This window comes from Macaca nemestrina, chromosome 15 (assembly GCF_043159975.1).
Source record: "Macaca nemestrina isolate mMacNem1 chromosome 15, mMacNem.hap1, whole genome shotgun sequence".
Lineage (NCBI taxonomy): Eukaryota > Metazoa > Chordata > Mammalia > Primates > Cercopithecidae > Macaca > Macaca nemestrina.
The window spans coordinates 101,015,628-101,038,213 of record NC_092139.1 but is presented as its reverse complement, the minus strand read 5'-3'; the positions used below and the strand labels follow the sequence as shown (position 1 = coordinate 101,038,213).

Genomic DNA, 22,586 nt, shown 5'->3' with positions numbered 1-22,586 from the left:
CAAGAACCAGATCGTCTGGCCCCAACCAAGGGGTTATAGCTTGTTCTGAAGACCACCCTGAAATACTGGAGGCCTTTGATCTTGTGAAATGACAGGATAAATGACAGCAACATTTTAGCCTGGATTTTTCTTTTTTTTTTTTTTGAGACTGAGTCTCGCTCTGTCACCCAGGCTGGTGTGCAGTGGTGCAATCTCGGCTCACTGCAACCTCCGCCCCCCAGGTTCAAGTGATTCTCCTGCCTCAGCCTCCCGAGTAACTGGGACTACAGGCACGCACCACCACATCCGGCTCATTTTTGTAGTTTTAGTAGAGACGGGGTTTTACCATGTTGGCCAGGCTGGTCTCAAACTCCTGACCTCGGGTGATCCACCGGCCTCAGCCTCCCAAAGTGCTGGGATTACAGGCATGAGCCACCATGCCCAGCTAGTTTGGCTTTTCTAAAACATCCTGTTGCAGTCACTGTCTTGCCCCACATCCTTCTCTGGCTCTCAGTTGTCCTCGGTAGGGCTTCCCAAGCAGTGTGTCACACATGAGTGACAAGTGCCAACAAAATGATCTCCTCAGCCTTGGGGACACTTTGGTAGGGCCTGGGGCCTCTGAAACCCTTGGATCAGCCTTTCCAGCCACAAGCCCCTTAACTCCCAGTAGGTTTTAAGAATAGTATTTTCTCCGTAGGAAATGGCATAAGCATGGTTGGAATGCACCTGTGTTGCATAGATGCGAGGCTCTTCCTGATTTATTGCCTGCTCGTGTGTTCAGGCTTCTGTCCTGGCATTTGCCTAAGCCTGCTATTGAAACCGTCTGGCCATGATACACTCTAGTTCTTGTGTAGCCCACTCTTATCATGCATCTCCTACCTCCGTGCTTTGGCCATGGTGTTTCCTCAGACAGCTTCCCCAACTGCCTGACCAAGTCCTAGCCCAGGCCACTCAGGCCTCCCTCCTTTGAGCTCTCTTCATAAGCACTGCGTGTCCTCAGTGTATGCAGTCATCACATTGAATCCTAATGATGTACGTGTCTTATGTGTGTTTCTACAAAAGGGCCTGGCAAAGAATGAATGTTATACCTCCACTAAATATATGCTGAGCTAATATGTTGAATAAAGCCCATGAGATTGGCCAGGCACAGTGGCTCACAACTGTAATCCCAGCATTTTGGGAGGCTAAGGTGAGTGGATCACCTGAGTTCAGGAGTTTGAGAACAGCCTGGCCAACATGGCGAAACCCCGTCTCTACTAAAAATACAAAAAAATTAGCCAGGCATGGCGACTGGTGCCTGTAATCCCAGCTACTTGGGAGGCTGAGGCAGGAGAATCACTTGATCCCGAGAGGCGGAGGTTACAGTGAGCCAAGGTCGCGCCACTGCACTCCAGCCTGGGCAACAGAGCAAGACTCTGTCTAAAAAAATATAAATAAAAAAGCCCATGAGATTGGTGAAAGTCGGGAAGCAAAATAAGTACAAGTCTATTTCTACAAATTCACACATAGTAGCTACTCAATAAATAACTGTTGAATGAATGAATAAAAGAAATGTGAAAGGCATTTTAAGTTTAGAATCTGTGGACTCAGTAATGACTGACTGTAAGAGAAAAGGAAGACTGAGTAGTTGAAGATGTCTCCAGACAAGGAGCGCCTTCAACACAGGAATCCCGGTCCACCTTTGGAAGCTGTACCTAGCTAAGCTCTCGAGACATCAGTCCAGGTTAGGATATTTATTTATTTATTTTTTTTTTTTTTTTTTTTTTTTTTTTTTTTTTTTTGAGACGGAGTCTCGGTCTGTCGCCCAGGCTGGAGTGCAGTGGCCGGATCTCAGCTCACTGCAAGCTCCGCCTCCCGGGTTCACGCCATTCTCCTGCCTCAGCCTCCCGAGTAGCTGGGACTACAGGCGCCCGCCGCCTCGCCCGGCTAGTTTTTTTTTTTTGTATTTTTTAGTAGAGACGGGGTTTCACTGGGTTAGCCAGGATGGTCTCGATCTCCTGACCTCGTGATCCGCCGGTCTCGGCCTCCCAAAGTGCTGGGATTACAGGCTTGAGCCACCGCGCCCGGCCTCAGATTAGGATATTTATTGCAGCATTGTTTATAACGGCAAAAACATAGTAAACAACCAAAATGTGCTTCAGGAGAGGAATGGATAAATAAATTGTGGTATATGTATAAAATGGATGATATGGTTACAGTGACTAAACTACATAGGAAATACTAACGTGGTTAAATCTTAAAGACGTAACAGTGGGTGAAAAGGCAAGTTAGAAGAGGAAATACGCAATCCAAAACACACTAAAAATACCATGTGTTGTTATTATATGCATAGAGGATAAAAATGTAAAAACAAGCCTAGAAATAAAACACAGATCCCTCAGAATACTGTCTGCCTTTGAGGAAGAGAGGAGATAGAATGAGATGAACTTTAGATTTATCTGTAATGCTTTAATTTTTTAATAGTAAACGTGGCAATGTATTATAGAATCCATTATATCTAGGTGGTGGGTATTCATTATATTAGTTTCTGTGCTTTCCTGTTATTTTGAAGTAGTTCATAATCTTAAAAATTAAAGTCACACAAAAGAAAAGACTGGCTAACAGGGAGAATGATCCTGCATTTCTGCATTCAGTCATCTGTTTTTTAGACAGGATACTTTTCAAGCAACCTGGCAAATCACATCTGCCACTTAGGACTTGCCAAGTCTCACACCATTTAAAAGCATCAGTTCTCAGCTTGGTCTCCAGAGACTCATAGATTTATCCTGGACCTCTCTAGAGGCTTCAAAATATGCATTAATGTATTTCATGCTTGTTTCTAGCTTCCCACCGTCCCCCCTCATTTTTTTAATACATTGGAGCATCTATCCAACCTAATTATAATTCATTTTTGTAATAAGATTAATGAAATTCTCTTTCTTTTTTTTTTTCTTGAGACAGAGTCTCACTCTGTTACCCACACTGGAGGACAGTGGTGCAATCTCAGCTCACTGCATCCTCCATCTCCTGGGTTCAAGCTATTCTTATTCCTCGGCCTCACAAGTAGCTGGGACTACAGGCGTGTGCCACCACACCCGGCTAGTTTTTTTGTATTTTTAGTAGAGATGGGGTTTCGCCATGTTGGCAAGGCTGGTCTTGGACTCCTGACTTCAAGTGATCCACGTACCTTGGCCTCTCAAAGTGCTGGGATTACAGGCGTGAGCCACCACGCCCGCCCGCCCATTTTTTTTTTTTTTTTTTTTTTTTTTCTTTTTTTGAGATGGAGTCTTGCTCTGTTACCCAGGCTGGAGTACAGTGGCGCAATCTCGGTTCACTGCACCCTCTGCCTCCTAGGTTCAAGCAATTCTCCTGCCTCAGCCTCCTGAGTAGCTGCGATTACAAGCACACACCACAATGCCTAGCAAATTTTGTTGTATTTTTAGTAGAGACAGGGTTTCACCATGTTGGCCAGGCTGGTCTTGAACTCCTGACCTCAAGTGATCTACCCGACTTGGCCTCCCAAAGTGCTGGGATCACAGGTGTGAGCCACCATGCCCAGCTTCATTCGTATTTTTGACTGGAATATATTTTCTTAGTCACCAGTGACTTACATAACTATATTCTCTTGGTTTGTAACTTTCTAAATGTTTCTTTTCTTTCTACCCCTCTCCCCATTGTTTATCTGAGTAAAACAATCAGATAAGACATTTATGGTGAACAATTTCCACTGTGTACCTTCCTCCCCAACTCAGTGTTCAGTGACATCACATTGCTAGCTTGAAATTAGCCATGACAGGAGTGTTTACACCTTGACAATTGGCAAATGCTACAAATCTGGCCCTTTTCTTCCCCCGGAGAGCTGATGGTTAAACATTACCAGCCTACCACAAGAGCGCATGACAGTTTTCTGAGCTGTGCAGGGCAAGTAGCATTTTTCTCACTCAACACTCGTAGAAACGGAGAGTCAACGAAAGACAAGTCTTGACCTGAGTCCCATGGTCCCAAAGTGACATTGCTGGAGCTGTAGTCTATATGGTTGAGTGGAAGAAGCCCTGGCTTTGGAATCAGGCAGATCCGAGTTTGAATCTGACATAGCTACTTTTGAACTGTGAATTCACAAGTATGTGATGTAGCCCCCTCAGTTTCCTCACCTATAAAATAAGGACATCAAAGTCTATCTTATAGAGATCTGGGGGAGCATTAGGGGAAACGGTATGTCATGTAAACCTAATAAAGCACAAAGGACCTATGCAGCAGATATAATTTGTCCATCAGACTTACAAGTTCAGATCTCTGTGTATTATTAGCCCATTCTTCCCATAACCATATAGACACTGTTCTTTTTTTTTCAACTCTACCTGGCCAACCACCTTTCACTAAATGGTGAATATGTCTCTTCTCCAAATATGTGCCACTGGAATAAGTAAAAAGGCTTAGAGTTGACATGTGTATGTGATTTGGGGAAATCAGTTTCTTTCCTTGAGTCTTGGAAATGCAGGTACTAGGTTTCAACTAAGATCATATTTCAACTGCCTTGAGTCTTCCCGACTGACCATTCTGCTGAGCTAAGCATCCTGAAGAGGACTGATTTGGGGGCCCATGCTACAGTTCCCCCCACCAAATTGACTGCAGTGGCCTGCAGGGAAATTCTCTTGGCTTTTTGTGTTCTATGCTCTGGGCTTTTTCTGCTTGCTCTAACTGACCTGATGGTAGATAGTTGCTTCTCAGCCATTCAGCTAAGCCTAAATGTATTTTTCTTTTTTAGATTTTAACTGATGTATTTATTTTTTGCCTGAATAATACATTTAGCTGTTTTAGCTTTTTTTTTCTTTTTTTTTTTTTTTTTTTGAGATGAAGTCCTGCTCTGTCACCCAGGCTGGTGGAATTCAGTGGCACGATCTCAGCTCACTGCAATCTCCGCCTCCCAGGTTCAAGCGATTCTCCTGCCTCAGCCTCCCAAGTAGCTGGGATCACAGGCATGCACCACCACACCCAGCTAATTTTGTATTTTTAGTAGAGACAGGGTTTCACCAAGTTGGCCGGGCTAATCTGACCTCAGGTGATCCACCCTCCTCCCCTCCCAAAGTGCTGGGTTTACAGGCGAGAGCCACCACTGCACCCCGCTGTTGTTTTAGCGTTTTAAAAAATACAAAAGGGTATCGACAATGGGAATTTCCCTCCCTAAACAACCCTCCATTCACCCAGGTCCTTCCCACAGAAAGTAACCAAGAAAAGATATCAAGAAAGAGGAACCGCCTCTTATTATTCATTTCTTATGAGCTTACAGGCTTCTGGAGCTCACCTTAAAGACCCGGCGTGGGTGGACCAAAAAGACCCCCTTGAAATCAGGAAGACAGAGACAGGCCCATGTGGCTTGTCAGTAATCAGCAAGCAAATTGGCAAAGCCATACCCAGAATAAAGTCACAGAGGAGCTGCTTTTTGTGTGTATGGATAAATGGTAAACGTCGTACAAATTCCACCTATCAGCTCAACCTAGTAGGTGGTCATATCTCTGGGGAAAAACACAGGAGAACCTAATAGCTATAAAGAATGTGCTCTGTATCCAGTGCAGAGCTAGAATCTTTTTTTCATTATTGTGGTGTAATATACATAAGTTTACCATGTTAACCATGTTTACACATACAGTTGAGTGGCATGAAGTCCATTCACACTGTTGTGCGGCCACCACCACTGCCCATCTCCAGACAATGCTAGGCTCTCCCTGCCCTCCTCACTTACTCCTTACAACAGTCCTTTGAGGCCTGCATGACCGGTCTCCATACAATGAGGAGGTCCCAGAGAGATGGCTTCACGTCTCTATCAAGTAACTGGTAGGTCCTGGGCTTGAACCCAGGCATATTCATCTCCAAAACAGGTGCCCCATACTGTGGAGCCTCACTGGAAGAATTTTTAGAGGGAAGATTCATCTGCAACAGTGCATAGGCCTCTTGTCTGCATAAGACAGTCATCCCCGAGAGACTGTGGCTGTGCTGTGAGCAGGCGTGCCTAGCTCTCCACCTTACTTTCTTATGTTTTAATTTTCTCTTTTATCCTGTGCTGTGGCCCAGGGGTGATCCTGTTACTTCTGGATAAGCTGCGGAAGATGAAATGGGAACAGATGTGGAGGCTGACCGCAGAGAGGGAGCTCATGGGCATGCTGTCTACATCCTTAGCTGACCAGGTGAGTGGCCAGGTCCGAAGGTGCAGGTATTCCTGAGTGCGCTGGTGCTGTTTCTCAAGGAAACTTAAAAGTCAATCGGTCTGAATGGTTTTCTATGTATTGTGTGACCCTGTATGCTCTGATACAGCTGCCTTATCCTTGCCAGTCTAAGACAGCAGCTCAACTCTTTAGTGCCTTCCCTTTGTTCATTCATTTGTTCGTTCAGCAGACTCGCACTGAGTACTGTGTACACCAGGAGCCAAGTTCAGAAAAAGGATGACAGAGATAGACGAAGGATGCAACACTTGCCCTCATAGAGCTTAGAGTCTACCGATGCAGACTTATAAGGAGATGTTGATGCCCTCTTCATCGCCAGGTGGAGTGCATAGGGCCTGCTCTCTGGGACCCCAGAATGCCACAGCGTATTTCCCAGGCAAGATTTCACTTGCCTTGCTGGCAAATAGAATCTAACTGTTTTTTTTGTTTTGTTTTGTTTTGTTGAGATGAAGTCTTGCTCTGTCGCCCAGGCTGGAGAGCAGTGGCACGATTTCGGCTCACAACAAGCTCCGTGTCCCAGGTTCATGCCATTCTCCTGCCTCAGCCTCCCGAGTGGCTGGGACTACAGGCAACTGCCACCACGCCCGGCTATTTTTTTTTTTTTTTTTTTTTTTGCATTTTTAGTAGAGACGGGGTTTCACCGTGTTAGCCAGGATGGTCTCGATCTCCTGACCTCGTGATCTGCCCGCCTCGGCCTCCCAAAGTGCTGGGATTACAGGCGTGAGCCACCGTGCCCAGTCCCAAGTCTAACCTTTAATCTAAGCCTTTGACTTAGATGCTGCACTAGTGTCCCTTTACTCAAGGGAAATGCACTTAAATAGAAAGGATAAACTGCCAGGAAACCACCTTGCTATGCAGGCAGCCTCAGAAACTCCACCAAACTGTTAGCAAATATTCATTTTTATTTATTTTTATTATTTTATTTTATTTTTGAGATGGAGTCTCGCTCTGTCACCCAGGCTGGGATGCAGTGGTGCAATCTCGGCGCACAGCAACCTCCACCTCGTGGGTTCAAGCAATTCTCCTGCCTCAGCCTCCCAAGTAGCTGGGATTACAGGCGTGCGGCACCACACCAGGCTAATTTTTATACTTTTAGTAGAGACAGGGTTTCTCCACGTTGGCCAGGCTGGTTTCGAACTCCTGACCTCAGATGATCCACCCGCCTCGGCCTCCCAAAGTGCTGGGATTACAGGCTGGGATTGTTGGCTGCACCCAGCCAACAAATACTCATTTTGTAAAAACCCATTCCTCATGTTGATGTCCTAGGAAAGTCAGAGGGCTCCAGTCTTTGACTTTGAGTCTACCAGAATCACTCATTTAAATTTTCATCTTCCTGTGGCACTGATAGCTGTCTTCAAGCACGAAGATGATTTCTCTGAGTTTTCTGCATTTCACCCTTTCCTTTTCATCCAAAGAGCCAGCTCACTCTGCATGTTTTTGTTCCAAGTGCAATTTCCTGGTTCGTCGAATGCCTGCAAAGTTTCATAATACGGAGGAAACAAGAAACCCTGCATGATTACTTTACTATTTTTTTAAGCATTATTATTCAGTATTTCCCAAGCAGCTAGAAACTGATTTCCTTTTTCGAACATGAGATAGAGTATAATGAATGAGTTTAAGAAAAAAATAATACCCAGGTAGCTGTTTTAAACCTGAGGGGGAAATCGTCCACCAGCGTCATATTTCAAGTCGGGTCACCGTGACTTGAGCATGTCCCCCAAAGCTAGCAATTGTGTGCCCGTGTCCAGTGAGGATAGTTTATTCAGCCATCTTCTGCCACGAAGGCCCATAATTCACCTCCCGGCGCCACCTGTCAGCAGCTAGTTAATAAGTATGGCCTGATGCAAGAGCTTGGAAAAGAGCCCAGAAAAGGTAAAACCTCCCTAGACAAGTCAGAGTTGGATTTTGAAACGGAGAATGCATATCCTGGGCACCATGGCCTGCAGAAATCCAAGGAGCATCCATCACTGAGTCCACCGCAGGCCCCAGGAAGCACTGCTGAGAGGGAGGATCTGTAATTTGTCTCAGTCCCTGAATGAGTGGGGCCACTTGTCATCATGCAGTTTCCTCTCCAGGAGGCTCAGGATGGATAACACAGGGCTCCTGCCTAGGAGGCCAGAGGGGAAGGAGACTTCATTTTTCATATGCCAGCAAGGGTAGGGAAGACACCACATGTCTGCACGTGTGAGCTCACTGGATAGGGCTTTATGAGACCAGCAGGACTCTGGAGCTTCCAGTCAGCCTGGGGCATTCCCCAGTCTCTATCCAAACATTATTGCTTGGTTCCTAGAGATAACAGGCAAGAGAGATGCCCCACAGTGCGAGCCAGCCTGTGTTCAGAGCAGGCGGTTCAAGAGAAGCCCTATCACAGGGGATGCAGTGCCTTGACAGCCAGAATGGACAGCTGGACCATCCGATTGTCTTGACTGTGTCTTTGGCTTTCATCCCCCAGGATATTTTCAATGCCGTCATCAAACAAAACCCCTTCCTTGTGTACCAGCTCCCCTGCTTCTGGAATGTGCAGCTGTCGGACCACACCCGCTCCGAGCAGTGTTACAGAGACGTGTCTGATCTAAAGGTAGGGTCAACACAGGCACATCCCCGGGGGTAGGGTGAGGTGGGCTGAGGGGACCTCTCAGGGGCATGGATGGCTAGGAGATTTATGTGCGATGTGGTGAGAGAGATAAGGGCACAGGAGACCAGAACGAGTATGCTTTTCATCTTTGTGGGGTGTTGGGTTTTTTCCACCCTTATTTGGGCTTTCTGGAAAGCCTAAAGCCTCCTGGCATAAGAACCAGCTTGTGTGGTTATTATTCTTACCATCTGCTGCTGGCTCTTTTGGTTCATGTCAGCTCCCCAAATCTATTCATTCAACTCAAGCAAAAACATTTATTGAAGGCCTGCTCTGCCAGGTGCTGTAGATGTGGATGTGAATAACTAACCTGCTTCCAACTCATGTATGGCTTGGAGGAGGACAGAAATGTGCAAAGAAGTAGGTATTTAAAAAAGGACAAGTGCTGTGACAGGTGTGGGTGTGTGAGTGGGGGAGATGCAAGCATAAATGTCTCATTCTTCCTCACAGAGGGGGGACAATGACAGAAAAAGCCTTCATCACCACTCTGTAGGTACCAAACACTGTGGATGGACCTGGCTATAGAAAGAGGAAGAAGACAGGGTGTATTAGTCATCTACTGCTATAGATAATGCTGCATAACAAGCTTTCTGATAGTGGCCTAAATCAGCAACCACTTATATAGTTGATGAGTTTATAGGCTGGTTGGATGGTTCATTTTTTTACTACTTTAACAGAGTATCTGTGGTCTGCTTCAGATGGGACAGCTGGTGACTGGGGCAACTTGGCTGTCCTCTAGTGTGTCCTCTGTCCCTTCAGCAGGCCAGTGTGGTGTCTTCTCATGGTGAAGCAGAGGTGGCAGAGGAAGCCTTAATACACAGGAGGCAACTCTGAGTCATGGTTGCTAATATCCCTCATTGGCCAAAGTAACCATGTGGCTGATCCCGTATGATTACTTTGAGTAAGGAGTGTGAGTTAAGGAATGTGTCAGAATTCCCTCCCTACAGTGGAAAGAGTAGAGAATTGACCACAACTATTCACAGAACTATTCATACAGAACAAAGATTTCAACACAGGCCTGTCTGACAGCAAGGGCATTTGCCTCTCAGGTTGTATCACGGAGGATTTAGATACATGCATCCTTAAAGAGTTTGTTTCATATAAAGTTTATATCCATTGCAAGTTCTAAAAAGGAAAAAGGATTGCAAAGCTGGCTTTTCTAATAAATTAGTCTTTTCTACTTGGCTTCTGATCCATGTCCCATGTGGGTATTATGTCTTATTTATAGTCATAATGCATGTTAAATGTGGTTTTCTGCTTTTCATTTGTTTCATATCATAAGCATTTTCTGGGTCAGCCACATGGTGTTAATGAACATTATATCCGATAGTTAATAGACTATTACCTAGCCACTCCCTTGACCTTAGTTGTTTTCAGATTTTCATAAATATAACTTATATCTTAATAACAGGTTTGTCCATGAAGCTCTTCCCTCCAATATTGTTGTAGCTCGCCTTTCCAGGCGAGAGGCAGGAGGTTGTGCTAGAAATCAAGCTCTTTAAATTCTCTTTAATAGCAAGATTTGGTGAACTTCTGGTTTGGTGAACACTATTGTTGCTGGAGGGTGATGTGCCCAGAGAGGGCATGGAAGCTCCATACCCCCCTCACCCCACACCCCCATACTTTGCCCTATGTACCTCTTCTCTCTGACTGTTCCCAGGTTCCATTACTGATAATAAACTGGTAAATGTAAGTGTTTTCCAGAGTTTCAGGAGCCATTCTAGTAAATTATGGAACCCAAGGAGGGGATCATAGGAATCCTTGATTTACAGCAAATCTGTCAGAGGACAGAAGGCCGGGACTTGCAACTGGCATCTGAAGTGGGCCACCTCATGGGACTAAGCCACTAACCCATAGCGTCTGATGCTTTTTCAAGGAGGTAGTGTCACTGTTGTATTAAAGTATGGGGACCCAGCTAGTGTTGGAGAACTGGTCATTGTAGGAAAATAACCCCACAATATCCGGCATCAGAAGTCTTCTATGTGAGAGTATAGAAAAACAGTGGTTTTTCTCAATAGGTAACTGTATAATTTATAGTGCAAACAAGGGAATGCTATCATGGGTTACAGAGGGACAGTAGGCCAACAGGCAAAACATAGAATTATTCTGTTGACATACTATACATAGGACCTTAGGCCCACAGGAAGAAAGACCTCACATAAAGGCCTCACATAAAATCAGGATCCACAAAGAGTATTATCCTCAGTGGATAAACAGTTAATAAAACTCAGAGTGTAGAAGAAGACAGTAGAGGTTGTTGTCTGTTTCATCCTTGGTTTTAGGTAGAATAAGAGGGAAATGTTTCCTTTGAGATTTTATTTTAAGCCTATGCCTATATTATTTCGGGGGCTGAAATTACATGTGTGGGAGCAAAAATGGAAAGAAAAAAGTAAAAAATTTGCCAGGTACCTGGCAGAAACTAACATAAATCTGATCTAGAAGAATATTCTTAAAAACAAGTCTTCAAAATTTTTTAGGGGAAGTTACAAGGAAAGCAAGGTTCTCAGTTAGGAATCACAAAATGCATAAGGAATTAGGCTTCCCTGAGAAAGTGCAAAAACTGAAGACTGGAGTTAAATCTGAAAGACTGCAAATATTGGACTTATCAGATATAAAACATAAGTATTTTTACTTACATGTAGGAATAAAAAATGAATACTGAAAGTAGGATGAAGGAATAGTAGATTCTCAAAAAAATGAATAGCCCTTTTGGATTAAATAGTATTTTTAGAAGTGAAAGATATAATTATTGAAATTAAATGGATCTGTTAAGCAATAGCTTAAACAGAGTTGAAGAGAGAATTAGTGAACTGGAAGAGGTATAAGAAATTACCCAAAATTCAACACAGAATGAAAAAGAGATAGAAAAACTGAGAAAGAAGCAAAGAAATTGGGATATGTCTCATTGGACTATCAGCAGGAGATGAGGCAGTATGCCAAGAAACAATAACAGGTTGTATACGTATAAGAATAATCTTTCAAGCATAAGATAACAAAGAGAATTTTCTGCAAAAAACTTCTAAAGTATTGTCAGCCTTAATAGCGAAGAGATTCTCTCTAAAAGAAAATTATATTTATTCTGGAATAGTGCATTGCAATGGGAATATACATGCCATAGCAAACTATGTGCATACCCAGGGAGGTAAAGGAAGAGAAAGGTTTTTAAAGGAAAAATGAAGAGGCTTTTATAATTGGAGATAATTATCTTTGGCCAAAGGATCAGTAACAAAGTTGACACCAGTCCAAGACTGGACAGGCAGTTGCTGGGCAGACATGCCTGCTGAAGTTTTTATTTTGTGTGTGTAAAGTTACGATGGCATTTGTGCAAGATTGTGGTTTTCACGGAGTCTTTTGTGATCATTCTCGTTACCAGACACTTATGGATGAAAAGCCTGTCTCCGTGGCCTTCCTGGTTCTGTTTGTCAGGGTTTTGTTAACACAAATGACTCCATTTTTATTTTGGCAACATTCACATTTCACTCTTTTGATCAAGATGTTTCTCCAAAAGTGTCACTGATCAATCATCCTTTAGTTAGGTTTTCATGTCTTTCAGTGCCAGGATGGACCTCTCCCAGGTTTCTGGTCTTGTTTCATATTGGAGAGAATGAATGGCAGCTAGGAGTCAATGTCAAAACCTTTTTAACCACATTTGAGCTTAAGTTTAAGCTTGAGGAAGTTTAAGCGGGGTGCTCCCTGGCTGTCTACTTGGAGTCTGTAATTAAGTTCAATTTTGTCTGTTCCATAGGCCTATGTTACCATCTCAAAGTGCTGGGTTAGCATTATACTGTTAGGATTTGTACTTCTATAAAAAACTTGAACAAGTAACAGATACAAAATTAAAGAAGAAAATGCAAAGTAAAATTAATAGTGATGTGACAAGAACAATTTGCATAGGGACTTTGAGCAATAAACCTAGGCTTTAAAGACAACCAATTAAATAAACAAAATGACCATTAACCTACCAAGTGAAAAAGGTGGGTATTATTATATCATTATGACATAGAGTCTTGTTCTGACATCTTGCAAAAAGCTATCTACAGCATGGAAACAATCAACTCTCATCATGGTTTGCAGTTTGAATGTCTCTGGTAATGGCATCGGGCAGTTTAGTGAACTTTGTGTGGCCCAGACATCAGGCATGAGACTTATTTCTTAAAATTCATCTAGTTTCAGCTTATAGGGCTTGCAAAACACAGAAATTGCCATTTTTGGTAACTGCATGGAAGAAAGTAGGATTGTAGAAATTTAGAAGAGTTCTATAGGCAAATAACAAATAGCAAATTGCTCTACAGGCAAATATCTTGAAAACAGTGCACACAGCTATCATCTAATAACAGTTGTATTCTAGCTTTTCTTTAGCAACATAACTCATGTCTGCATTTTTTTCTGTAAATCATAGCCATATGGTAAATTTTCTATTTGGTTGTGGTTCTCTTTTATTGATGGGCATGCAGTGAGTGTTTCTTGGAAATGATCAATTTTTATTAAAATATTTCTGGAAGAAAAAAAAGAAAAGAAACATAACTTTTTCTTCCTACGGTGATATTGACTTTTCCAAAAATAGAGTAAGACGAATTTGTTTCTAAAATAAATTTAGTTTTTATCAAATATTGCCTGCAAGAATAGTGATTTGACCACAGAGTAATCTCAGATCTAAAAACCTTTTGAAGCTAAGCTGGTGGCAAGTGCCTGTAGTTCTAGCTACTGGGGAGGTTGAGGTGGGAGAATTGCTTCACCCCAGAAGTTTGAGGTTACAGTGAGCTGTGATTGTGCCACTGTACTCCAGCAATGGGTGACAAAGAGAAACCATGTCTCAAAAAAATAAATAATAAACATAAATAAAAACTTCTTGAGGTTAATAAGATAACCCAAGACAGACTTTAGGTTATACTTACAGTCTTAAGATTCCTGGACCTGCCAGGAATTGATAATTTTTATTCATTTACTATAAGGCTGAGAACCCTAGAAGTCAGGCAGTTTATACATATTCTCGGATATGACATTTCAGTCAAAGCCTTGATAATATAACAAATTGTTTCCATTGTATCCTGCTATAAAGAGAGGGTAATTTTTTTTTTTTTTTAATGGAGTCTCACTCTGTCACCCAGGCCAGAGTGCAGTGGTGCAATCTTGGCTCATTGCAATCTTCACCTCCCGGGTTCACGTGATTCTCATGCCTCAGCCTCCTGAGTAGCTGGGCTTTACAGGCATGTGCCACCTCACCCAGCTAATTTTTTTTTTTTTTTTTTTTTGTATTTTTAGCAGAGACAGGGTTTCACCATGTATGCCAGGCTGGTCTCAAACTCCTGGCCTCAAGTGATCTGCCCACCTGGCTTACAGACATGAGCCACTGTGGCAAGTGGAGAGAGCAAATGTTATTGAACTTGTACAAATAACCATATTGCCATAAAAATAAGAATACTCACAAAAACTCTCCAAACTTTGGAGAGAGAAAATTGGAAGAAAAAGGAAATGCTTCTACCTTGTTCACAAATGTATAGTGTACCAAATTGTTGTGTGCTATAGATAGCTTAGGGAAGAAAATTTCCTTCAATCTGGAAAACAAAACATTTAAGTGAAGAACTAACCGTGTTTTAAATAAAAGTCAAAAACATTATCAGTTACTTAATCTCATGCAGTTTATTTTTGTTCTGCTTGAGCTTGATTAGTAGTTTCATGAATTCATGTTTCTTCATTAGAGTTCTCAAACATTTGCATTTAGTCCATTGATCTTAAAGTTATTAACCTATATCTAAGAGTATTTGTTGGAGTCACTTCCATAAATTTGTTTGCAAATGCCTTTAAAGAAGAATTCAAAACAATAGCTGTGAATAAAAACTTAGAATACCCATGGCTAAAAATCTGATGGGAGTTCATTATAATAAGCAATTAACATGGAAATTTAGTTATTTTTGTGCCACACGACATCATGTCTAGAATTTTAACTAATGTCATATTAGATTTTTAAGAATTTTATCTAATTTGGGTACATACCCATAAATGTAATGCAAATATCTAGCATCACTTATTATTTGATAGCATTTAGCATGCAGTTCACAAAATAAGACTAATCATTTAATATTTCTACAAGATAAGAGATACATTCTTTGAGCCTCTCCAGAGGTCCTTCTGGAAAATCCAAAAGTTAATTTCAGGTCAATAAAACTTAAGTTAGAATTTTGATTCAGGGAACCCTGCCAAAGATTTTAAAAGGTTGAAAGCACTTGATGAGAAGTTACTGTGAAGTAATAGTCATTCATGTAACCAGAGCGATTATCAAAAGACAATACGGAAACTTACGTGGAAGCTTAGTACTTTCAAAACTCCATTTTCCTAAGTAATCAAATACTGAAGAAAGATAACACAGGAAATTATATTGATAACATATAAAATGTTTGTTTCTTAGGCCAGTTACTAAAAAGGTGAAAAACAACTTCTGCAGGTTGATTGCTTCTCCTTATGAGAAGCCAATGTATAATAGATAACCAGGTAGTCGACCTGATGAAAAGGGTACTTGAGTTTAATCTGACACAGAAGGAATGGGTCCAAGGTTATGAGTGTAGACCATATTATACAGGAATGTAAACAAGAAAACTAGCACCTTGAGCAGGGGAATACATGGCCCTTAGTAATAGCATGGGAAGTTTCTTGGTTACATGGGATAATTCAGACATGTCAAGAAAAGGCAAGGGTACAAAATCAAGGTATACTGGTGAAAACATTGCGTTTTTAGACCTTCAAGATAAACTTTTTTGTTGTTTGTTTGTTTCTGAGACAGAGTCTCGCTCTGTCCCCAGGCTGGAGTGCAGTGGCGCAGTCTCGGCTCACTGCAACCTCCGCCTCCCGGGTTCAAGCGATTCTCCTGCCTCAGCCTCCCAAGTAGCTGGGACTACAGGTGCATGCCACCACACTGGCTAATATTTTGTATTTTTAGTAGAGATGGGGTTTCACCATGTTAGCCAGGATGATCTTGATCTCCTGACCTCATGATCAGCCCACCTCTGCCTCCCAAAGTGCTGGGATTACAGGTGTGAGCCACCACACCTGGCCCAAGATAAACATTTAATGGACAAGCCATAACAGCAGAGTTAGAACAGGTGATGGGGGGTGGGGGTGGGGGTGGGAAGTTACAGGAAGGAATGGAAAACTTAAAGGAGAGAGTTATCCCAGGCCTTTTCAACGGTAGAAAGAGGACGAGCAGAAGGCAATGATGTAAGACCTGAAAATCACATGCAGCAAGATACAGCAAAAGTTGAACTTCTGAGATATGAATCTGAAAAGCTTCCAGAGGAAAACTCTACCTCAAGAAGTGAAATTACCATTCTAAATGAAGACGACAGCATTTCCTTTTCTTTTTATCTTTTTTTCTTTTTTTTTTTTTTTGAGATGGAGTCTTGCTCTGTTGCCCAGACTGGAGTGCAGTGGCACGACTGCAGCTCACTGCAACCTCCATCTCCCAGGTTCAAGCGATTTTCCTGTCTCAGCCTCCTGAGTAGCTGGGATTACAGGCATGTGCTACCACGCCTGGCTAAAATTTGTATTTTTAGTAGAGATGGGGTTTTGCCATATTGGCCAAGCTGGTCTCAAACTCCTGACCTCAGGTGATCCACCTGCTTTGACCTCCCAAAGTGCTGGATTATACGTGTGAAGAAGACAGCATTTCTGACCTGAAACTGGGGAAATTAAATATATCTCAGGAAGAAATTTTGCAGAAATAGAAACTGCACTTCAGAAGATGGCAGTTAAACAGATTTCAGAATTAAAAATTATAATCTCTTGGGGTTTTACGAAGAGCAGATCAGTACCTCAAGAAAACTTTGTTCTAACATAGGGGATGAAATTTTTAGTTTTGTTTTAATGTATTTTGTTGATAGCAAAGCTCAATCTTTAGGAAGACTTAGAAACAATTCTCTTCTAATTACAGGCAACTTGATCACACACACAATTTCTTTTATAAATTCATCCTTTACAAACTTTATCATGACTTACTCAGACCTTTCACAACATGCTTAAGCTTTCTGCTGTGTTGTTTACTTTCTCTTTATTAAATAACCAGTCATTTTACTTTAAGACAAAAATTTACCACATAAGATTCTTTCTCATAGAAAATTCTCCTTTCTTTTTAACCGTCCTTACCAAAAATACATCCTTATATCCATAACTTTCTTCACATTACTCTCCTGCTTACTGATTCCTATCTTGTTTCTATTTCTTTTTTAAATTTACTTTTCAAGGCAACCTTTAAGTAACCTCTGAACTGGACAAAATTATTCTATTTTCTCAATAAGGAATATATTTTTTATGCATTGTAATTTTGCTCATCAAAAACACATCTTATTTTGGTATAGTTTGTGATATGGTTTGGCTGTGTCCCCACCCAAATCTCGTCTTGAATTGTACCTCCCGTAATTCCCACATGTTGTGGGAGGGACCTGGTGGGAGATAATTGAATCATGGGAGCAGTTTCCCTCATAAACTTCTCATGGTAGTGAATAAGTCTCAGGAGATCTGATGGTTTTATAAGAGATTTCCCTTATTGCTTGGCTGTCACTCTGTCTTTCCTGCTGCCATGTAAGACTTGCCTTTTGCCTTCCACCTTGATTGGGAGGCCTTCTCAGCCACGTGGAACTGTGAGTCCCTTAAACCTCTTTTTCTTTATCAGTTACCCAGTCTCGGATATGTTTTTAACAGTAGCATGAAAATGGATTAATACACTTTGTATACAGAATTATGTATAAATTAATTAGGATTTTATTCTTAGTAACCTGAATTTCTAGTGAAAATCTAGGCGGCCAAAATTTTGAATTCTTTGTCACATGTCAGCATTTTATAATAAGAATCGTTTCATAATTTTTAGAAACATGTTTTAATAGACTCAAATATATTTAAGAAGCCAAAAACAACTTTTATTTATTTATATTCAGCAATTTGTTCTTATTTTTATGGAAATGACCCAGACATTTGATAAGTGTTTATTATTTATTATAACATAGCATAACCTTATGATTTTAAAGTATATGAAAAGTTATTTTATAAACATTTATTCCATGTTCCATTTATTCTGAATGTTTATTTTATAAACATTTACTCCATTTACATTTACCTGATTTACTTATTTTTAACAATTCACCTACATTGCTTATGAAAACTGAAATATTACACAAAGCAAATCATCATTTCAAGTTATATTACTGTTAACCATGTTTGTATTTTGTGAATACCAGGTGTTTGCTTAAGTAAGAACCTGAAAGTAAAATACATGAGTATTTTGCCTATAACTCAGAAGCTACAACTGTTTTTATTAAACCAATAATATTAAATTAGCCCTACTTATCAAAGAGTTACACAAAGATTATTCTGTTTTCAAGTTGAGTTCATAGTTTCATGACTTTAAAACATGTAGCAGAAACAAATACAAAACCCAGCCAAAAATGTATGCTGCCAGTTTTGAAGATATTTGTATTTTTACTTTACCAGTGATTTAAAAACCAACTTGTTTATCAAAGTTTTATTTAAGTCACAGGAACTAAAAGGCATTTGGGTTAATTACTATGTATTTTATATGTGTGATAATTCATCTAAGCCAATCAAAATAAAATTTCTTAGATTTTTTTTTGACCAACTGTTCCACATTTTACTATGTAGATTATAGCATAATATATATTATATAACATAATGTGTTATATAGTATGTATTATTCATATAACATGTTATATAACATGTATTCACATTATGTTATATGAATAATATACTATGAATATATTTCATACATTTTATTATACATTTCTAAGATTTTACTATGTATATATAACATAACATTATAAAACATAAATGTTACATAATAACATGTATTCATGTTATGGTTTATGAATATTATTCATTATGTTATATTCATTAACATAATATTCATTGTTATGTGTATTATTCATACAATATAATATATAATAATATAATATATTATATATAATAATGTTATATAATAACATGTATTATTATAACAACTATTCCAGATTTTACTTTGTGAATACATCATATTATATAACATAATACCTGTACATGTTGGTAACCACACCTAAACACATAGACACACACAAAGATCTTACTGCTTTTATTTTAGAATTTTAGCCATGAGATAGTAATACAAATTCACCCGTTTACAAAACAACGGTTGGATTCAAATTATGTTTCCAACAAAACTGGCACCTTTTTACATGGCTAAACTTTATTTGCTTCAATTGCTAATCTAATGAAGGCTAACAATTGAATGCTATCAAAGCAATTGAATGGATCGAAGTTTTGGATAAAGCAGTTTGGTTTTTTAAAAAACCTCTTTTACCTGTTTTTGTTTGCTTTCTTCAGCTTCAAATGAGTTTACATTTTAGCTGGGACTGACTGAATTGTATAAGAAAAACAAAATCTCCAGTGGCCTTGAATTAGTAACACATTTATCTTTTGTTCGCTGATCCCCTTTGCTAGTCAATGGTTATGGGGAAGCATCTTAACAAGAGTTTTGTTTTCCAGCTATTTTTTTTTAACGGCCTCTGTATGGCAGACACAACAGTTTTTATGCTGGAAAGAGATACCTTGTATTACTGCTCTGACCTCAAGATTTTGACCTGAGAGCCTAACCTTCATAATCACTTATCTAATTTTTATTCTTTTAGGCTGTCAATCCCCTTAATTAAGTGCTCTAGCACCCTAAGCAATTGGTAGCCAGGCAAACCCAAATTTACATTTGCAAAAGATGTATAGGTTGTTGGTTACTGTGGAGCTGTTTAATATGTAAAGCCATTTATTTGAAAGCCCTTTAACACTTTTTTGTTTTAATCTTGGCTAGAATGCCATAAGCACTGAATTTTATCTCAACACCAGCAGAAAAGTCAACTGATTTAGGCCAGGTGCAGTGGCTTACGCCTGCAATCCCAGCACTTTGGGAGGCCGAGACAGGTGGATCACTTGAGGTCAGGAATTCAAGACCAGCTCGGGCAACATGGGGAAACCTGGTCTCTACTAAAAATATAAAAATTAGCCAGGTGTGATGGTGTGCACCTGTAATCCCAGCTACTCAGGAGGCTGAGGCAGGCAAATTGCTTGAACCCTGGAGGCAGAGGTTGCAGTGAGCCCAGATTGTGCCACCGCACTCCAGTCTGGGCGACAGATCAAGACTCTGTCTCAAAAAAAAAAAAAGGAAAGGAAAAAAAGTCAACAGATTTAAAGTAGGCAGTAAAAAAAAGTAGAGATAGAGAACTAAGAAGGCTCTATGTGTTATCCATATAATCACAAACTCTTAATTTGGAAAAAAAAAAAAAAAAAGAAGCTTGGGGAGTTCAAATGATCCGTGTTGTGACTGCTGATCCAAAAACATGCATGAGGAAAGCCTTGTAATTGGCTGGAATCTGAAAACCTGGCACATCTTCATGTTGGAGAATCCCATTCTATTTCTTATCAATCTCTTGAGAGCAAAGAAAATTCCATAAATCCTATCAGAGAATGTCAGGATTTTGGACTCATGTCTCTTCCTGTGACATTTTGGTAATGTTCATTATTATTATATCTGATTTAAAATACTACATAAACTTAGTTGACAAAGCAGCGGCAGGATTTGAGAAGATTGACTCCAATTTTGAAAGAAGTTCTATTGTAGGTAAAAATTATCAAACTGCATCACTTGCCACAGAGAAACTTTTCATGAAAGGAAGAGTCGATCCTTGTGGGAAACTTCATTGTTACCTTATTTTACGAAATTACCACAACCACCCCAACCTTCAACAACCACCACCCTGATCAGTCAGCAGCCATCAGCACCAAGACAGGACCCTCCACCCACAAAAGGATTGTGACTCACTGAAGGCCAGGTGATCATTAACATTTCTTAGAAATACAGTATTTCTTAATTAAAGTACATATTTTTTTTAGACATAATGCTGTTGTACACTTCACAGACTACAGTGTAGTTTAAACACAATTTTTATATGCATTGGAAAACCAAAAAATGTGACTTGCTTCATGCGGTATTCACTTTATTGCAGTAGTCTGAAACCAAACCCACAATATGTCCAAGTTATGCCTGTATATGTATATATCTGTACAAATACACACACACACATACACACATACACACTCAGAGAGAGCTCATTAGAACTCCAGGGAGAAATTCATAAGTCCATTTTCATCGTGAAATATTTAACATGTTTTTTTTATTTTTTCCTTTTTTTTTTTTTTTTTTTTTTTTGAGAAAGAGTCTTACTCTGTTGCCCAGGCTGTGGTGCAGTGGCATGATCTCAGCCCACTGCAACCTTCGCCTCCCGTGTTCAAACGATTCTCCTGCTTCAGCCTGCCAAGTAGCTAGGACTATAGGTGGCCTCCACCATGCCCGGCTAATTTTTGCATTTTTGGTAGAGACAGGGTTTCACCATGTTGGCCAGGCTGATCTCAAACTCTTGACCTCAGGTGATCCACCCACCTCGGCCTCCAAAAGTGCTGGGATTACAGGTATGAGCCACCGCACCCAGCCCATATTTTTTTTCAAATGTTGAAATACAAAAGACAAAAATTACTAAGACTATAGAAGATTTAAACTACACAGTTAATACGCTTGACTTATTGGGCAAATAAGGAACCTTGTACCTAATGACCTGAGAGTATACATCCTTCTTAGGCTCATATGGAGCATTAAATAAAAGAAACCAAGTAGTAGACATCAGTACATTTCAAAGAATGATATTATACCATAGTTCTCTGAAGAAAGCAAAATTAAATAAGAAGGCAGTAACAATAATTTTTTTTTTCTTTTTTCTTTTTGAGATGGAGTGTTGCTCTGTTGCCCAGCCTGGAGTGCAGTGGCCCAATCTCGGCTCACTGCAAGCTCTGCCCCCCGGAATCACGCCATTGTCCTGCCTCAGCCTCCCGAGTAGCTGGGACTACAGGCACCCACAACCACACCCGGCTAATTTTTTGTATTTTTAGTAGAGACAGGGTTTCACCGTGTTAGCCAGGATGGTCTCGATCTCCTGACCTCATGATCCTCCCGACTCAGCCTCCCGAAGTGCTGGGATTACAGGCGTGAGCTACTGTGCCCGGCCAAAATTTTAAAAAATCTATTTGATTACAATTGAAAACATATTTTTACATTACTCATGGTTCTAAACAGAAATCATAATTTAAACTGAAAACTACTTAGAGCCTAAATGAAAATAAAAATAATATGTCAAAATTAATGGGATAAAATAACATGTAGGGAAAGGTATATCCTTAAATATTTATATTGAAAAGAAGAAAAGTTGAAAATTAATAAGCCAAGTTTACAAATCAAGATGATATATTAATATAAACAACGTTAGAGTCGGCCGGGCATGGTGGCTCATGCCTGTAATCCCAGCAACTCAGGAGGCTGAGATGGGAGGATCCCTTGAGTTCAGGAGTTTGAGACCAGCCTCAGCAATATAGCAAGACCCCCATATCTACAAAAAAATAAATAAATGCGGGATTGGGGGTGGGGCAGTGGTGGTAGCTACTTGAGTCCCAGCTCCTAGGGAGACTGAGGCAGGATTACTTGAGCCCAAGAGTTCCAGACTGCAGTAAACTATGATTGCACCACAGTACTATAGCCTGGGTAACAGAATGAGACTCTGTCTCTAAAAACAAAGCACAATAAAACAGAACATTAAATTCAAATAAAATAAAATTGAAGTTGGTCAGCAAATGGTTCAATAAAGTCAAAAATTTGAAAGGGACCAGTAAAATAGACAAAACTATGGCGAGAGAGTCGTCAAGAAAAA

The 22,586-nt window shown here is 40.4% G+C and overlaps 1 protein-coding gene across 7 annotated transcripts in view; it reads left to right on the top strand.

The window, feature by feature from the left end:
• LOC105493993 (LARGE xylosyl- and glucuronyltransferase 1) overlaps positions 1-22,586 on the top strand; it is a 634,501-nt gene that overhangs the window by 522,199 nt on the left and 89,716 nt on the right. For all 7 annotated transcript variants that reach the window (XM_011762035.3, XM_011762030.3, XM_011762032.3 and 4 more), the window contains 2 exons: positions 6,028-6,140; positions 8,629-8,754. In XM_011762035.3, the coding sequence (XP_011760337.1) occupies positions 6,028-6,140; positions 8,629-8,754 (239 nt within the window). The remainder of the gene's footprint in view (positions 1-6,027; positions 6,141-8,628; positions 8,755-22,586) is intronic.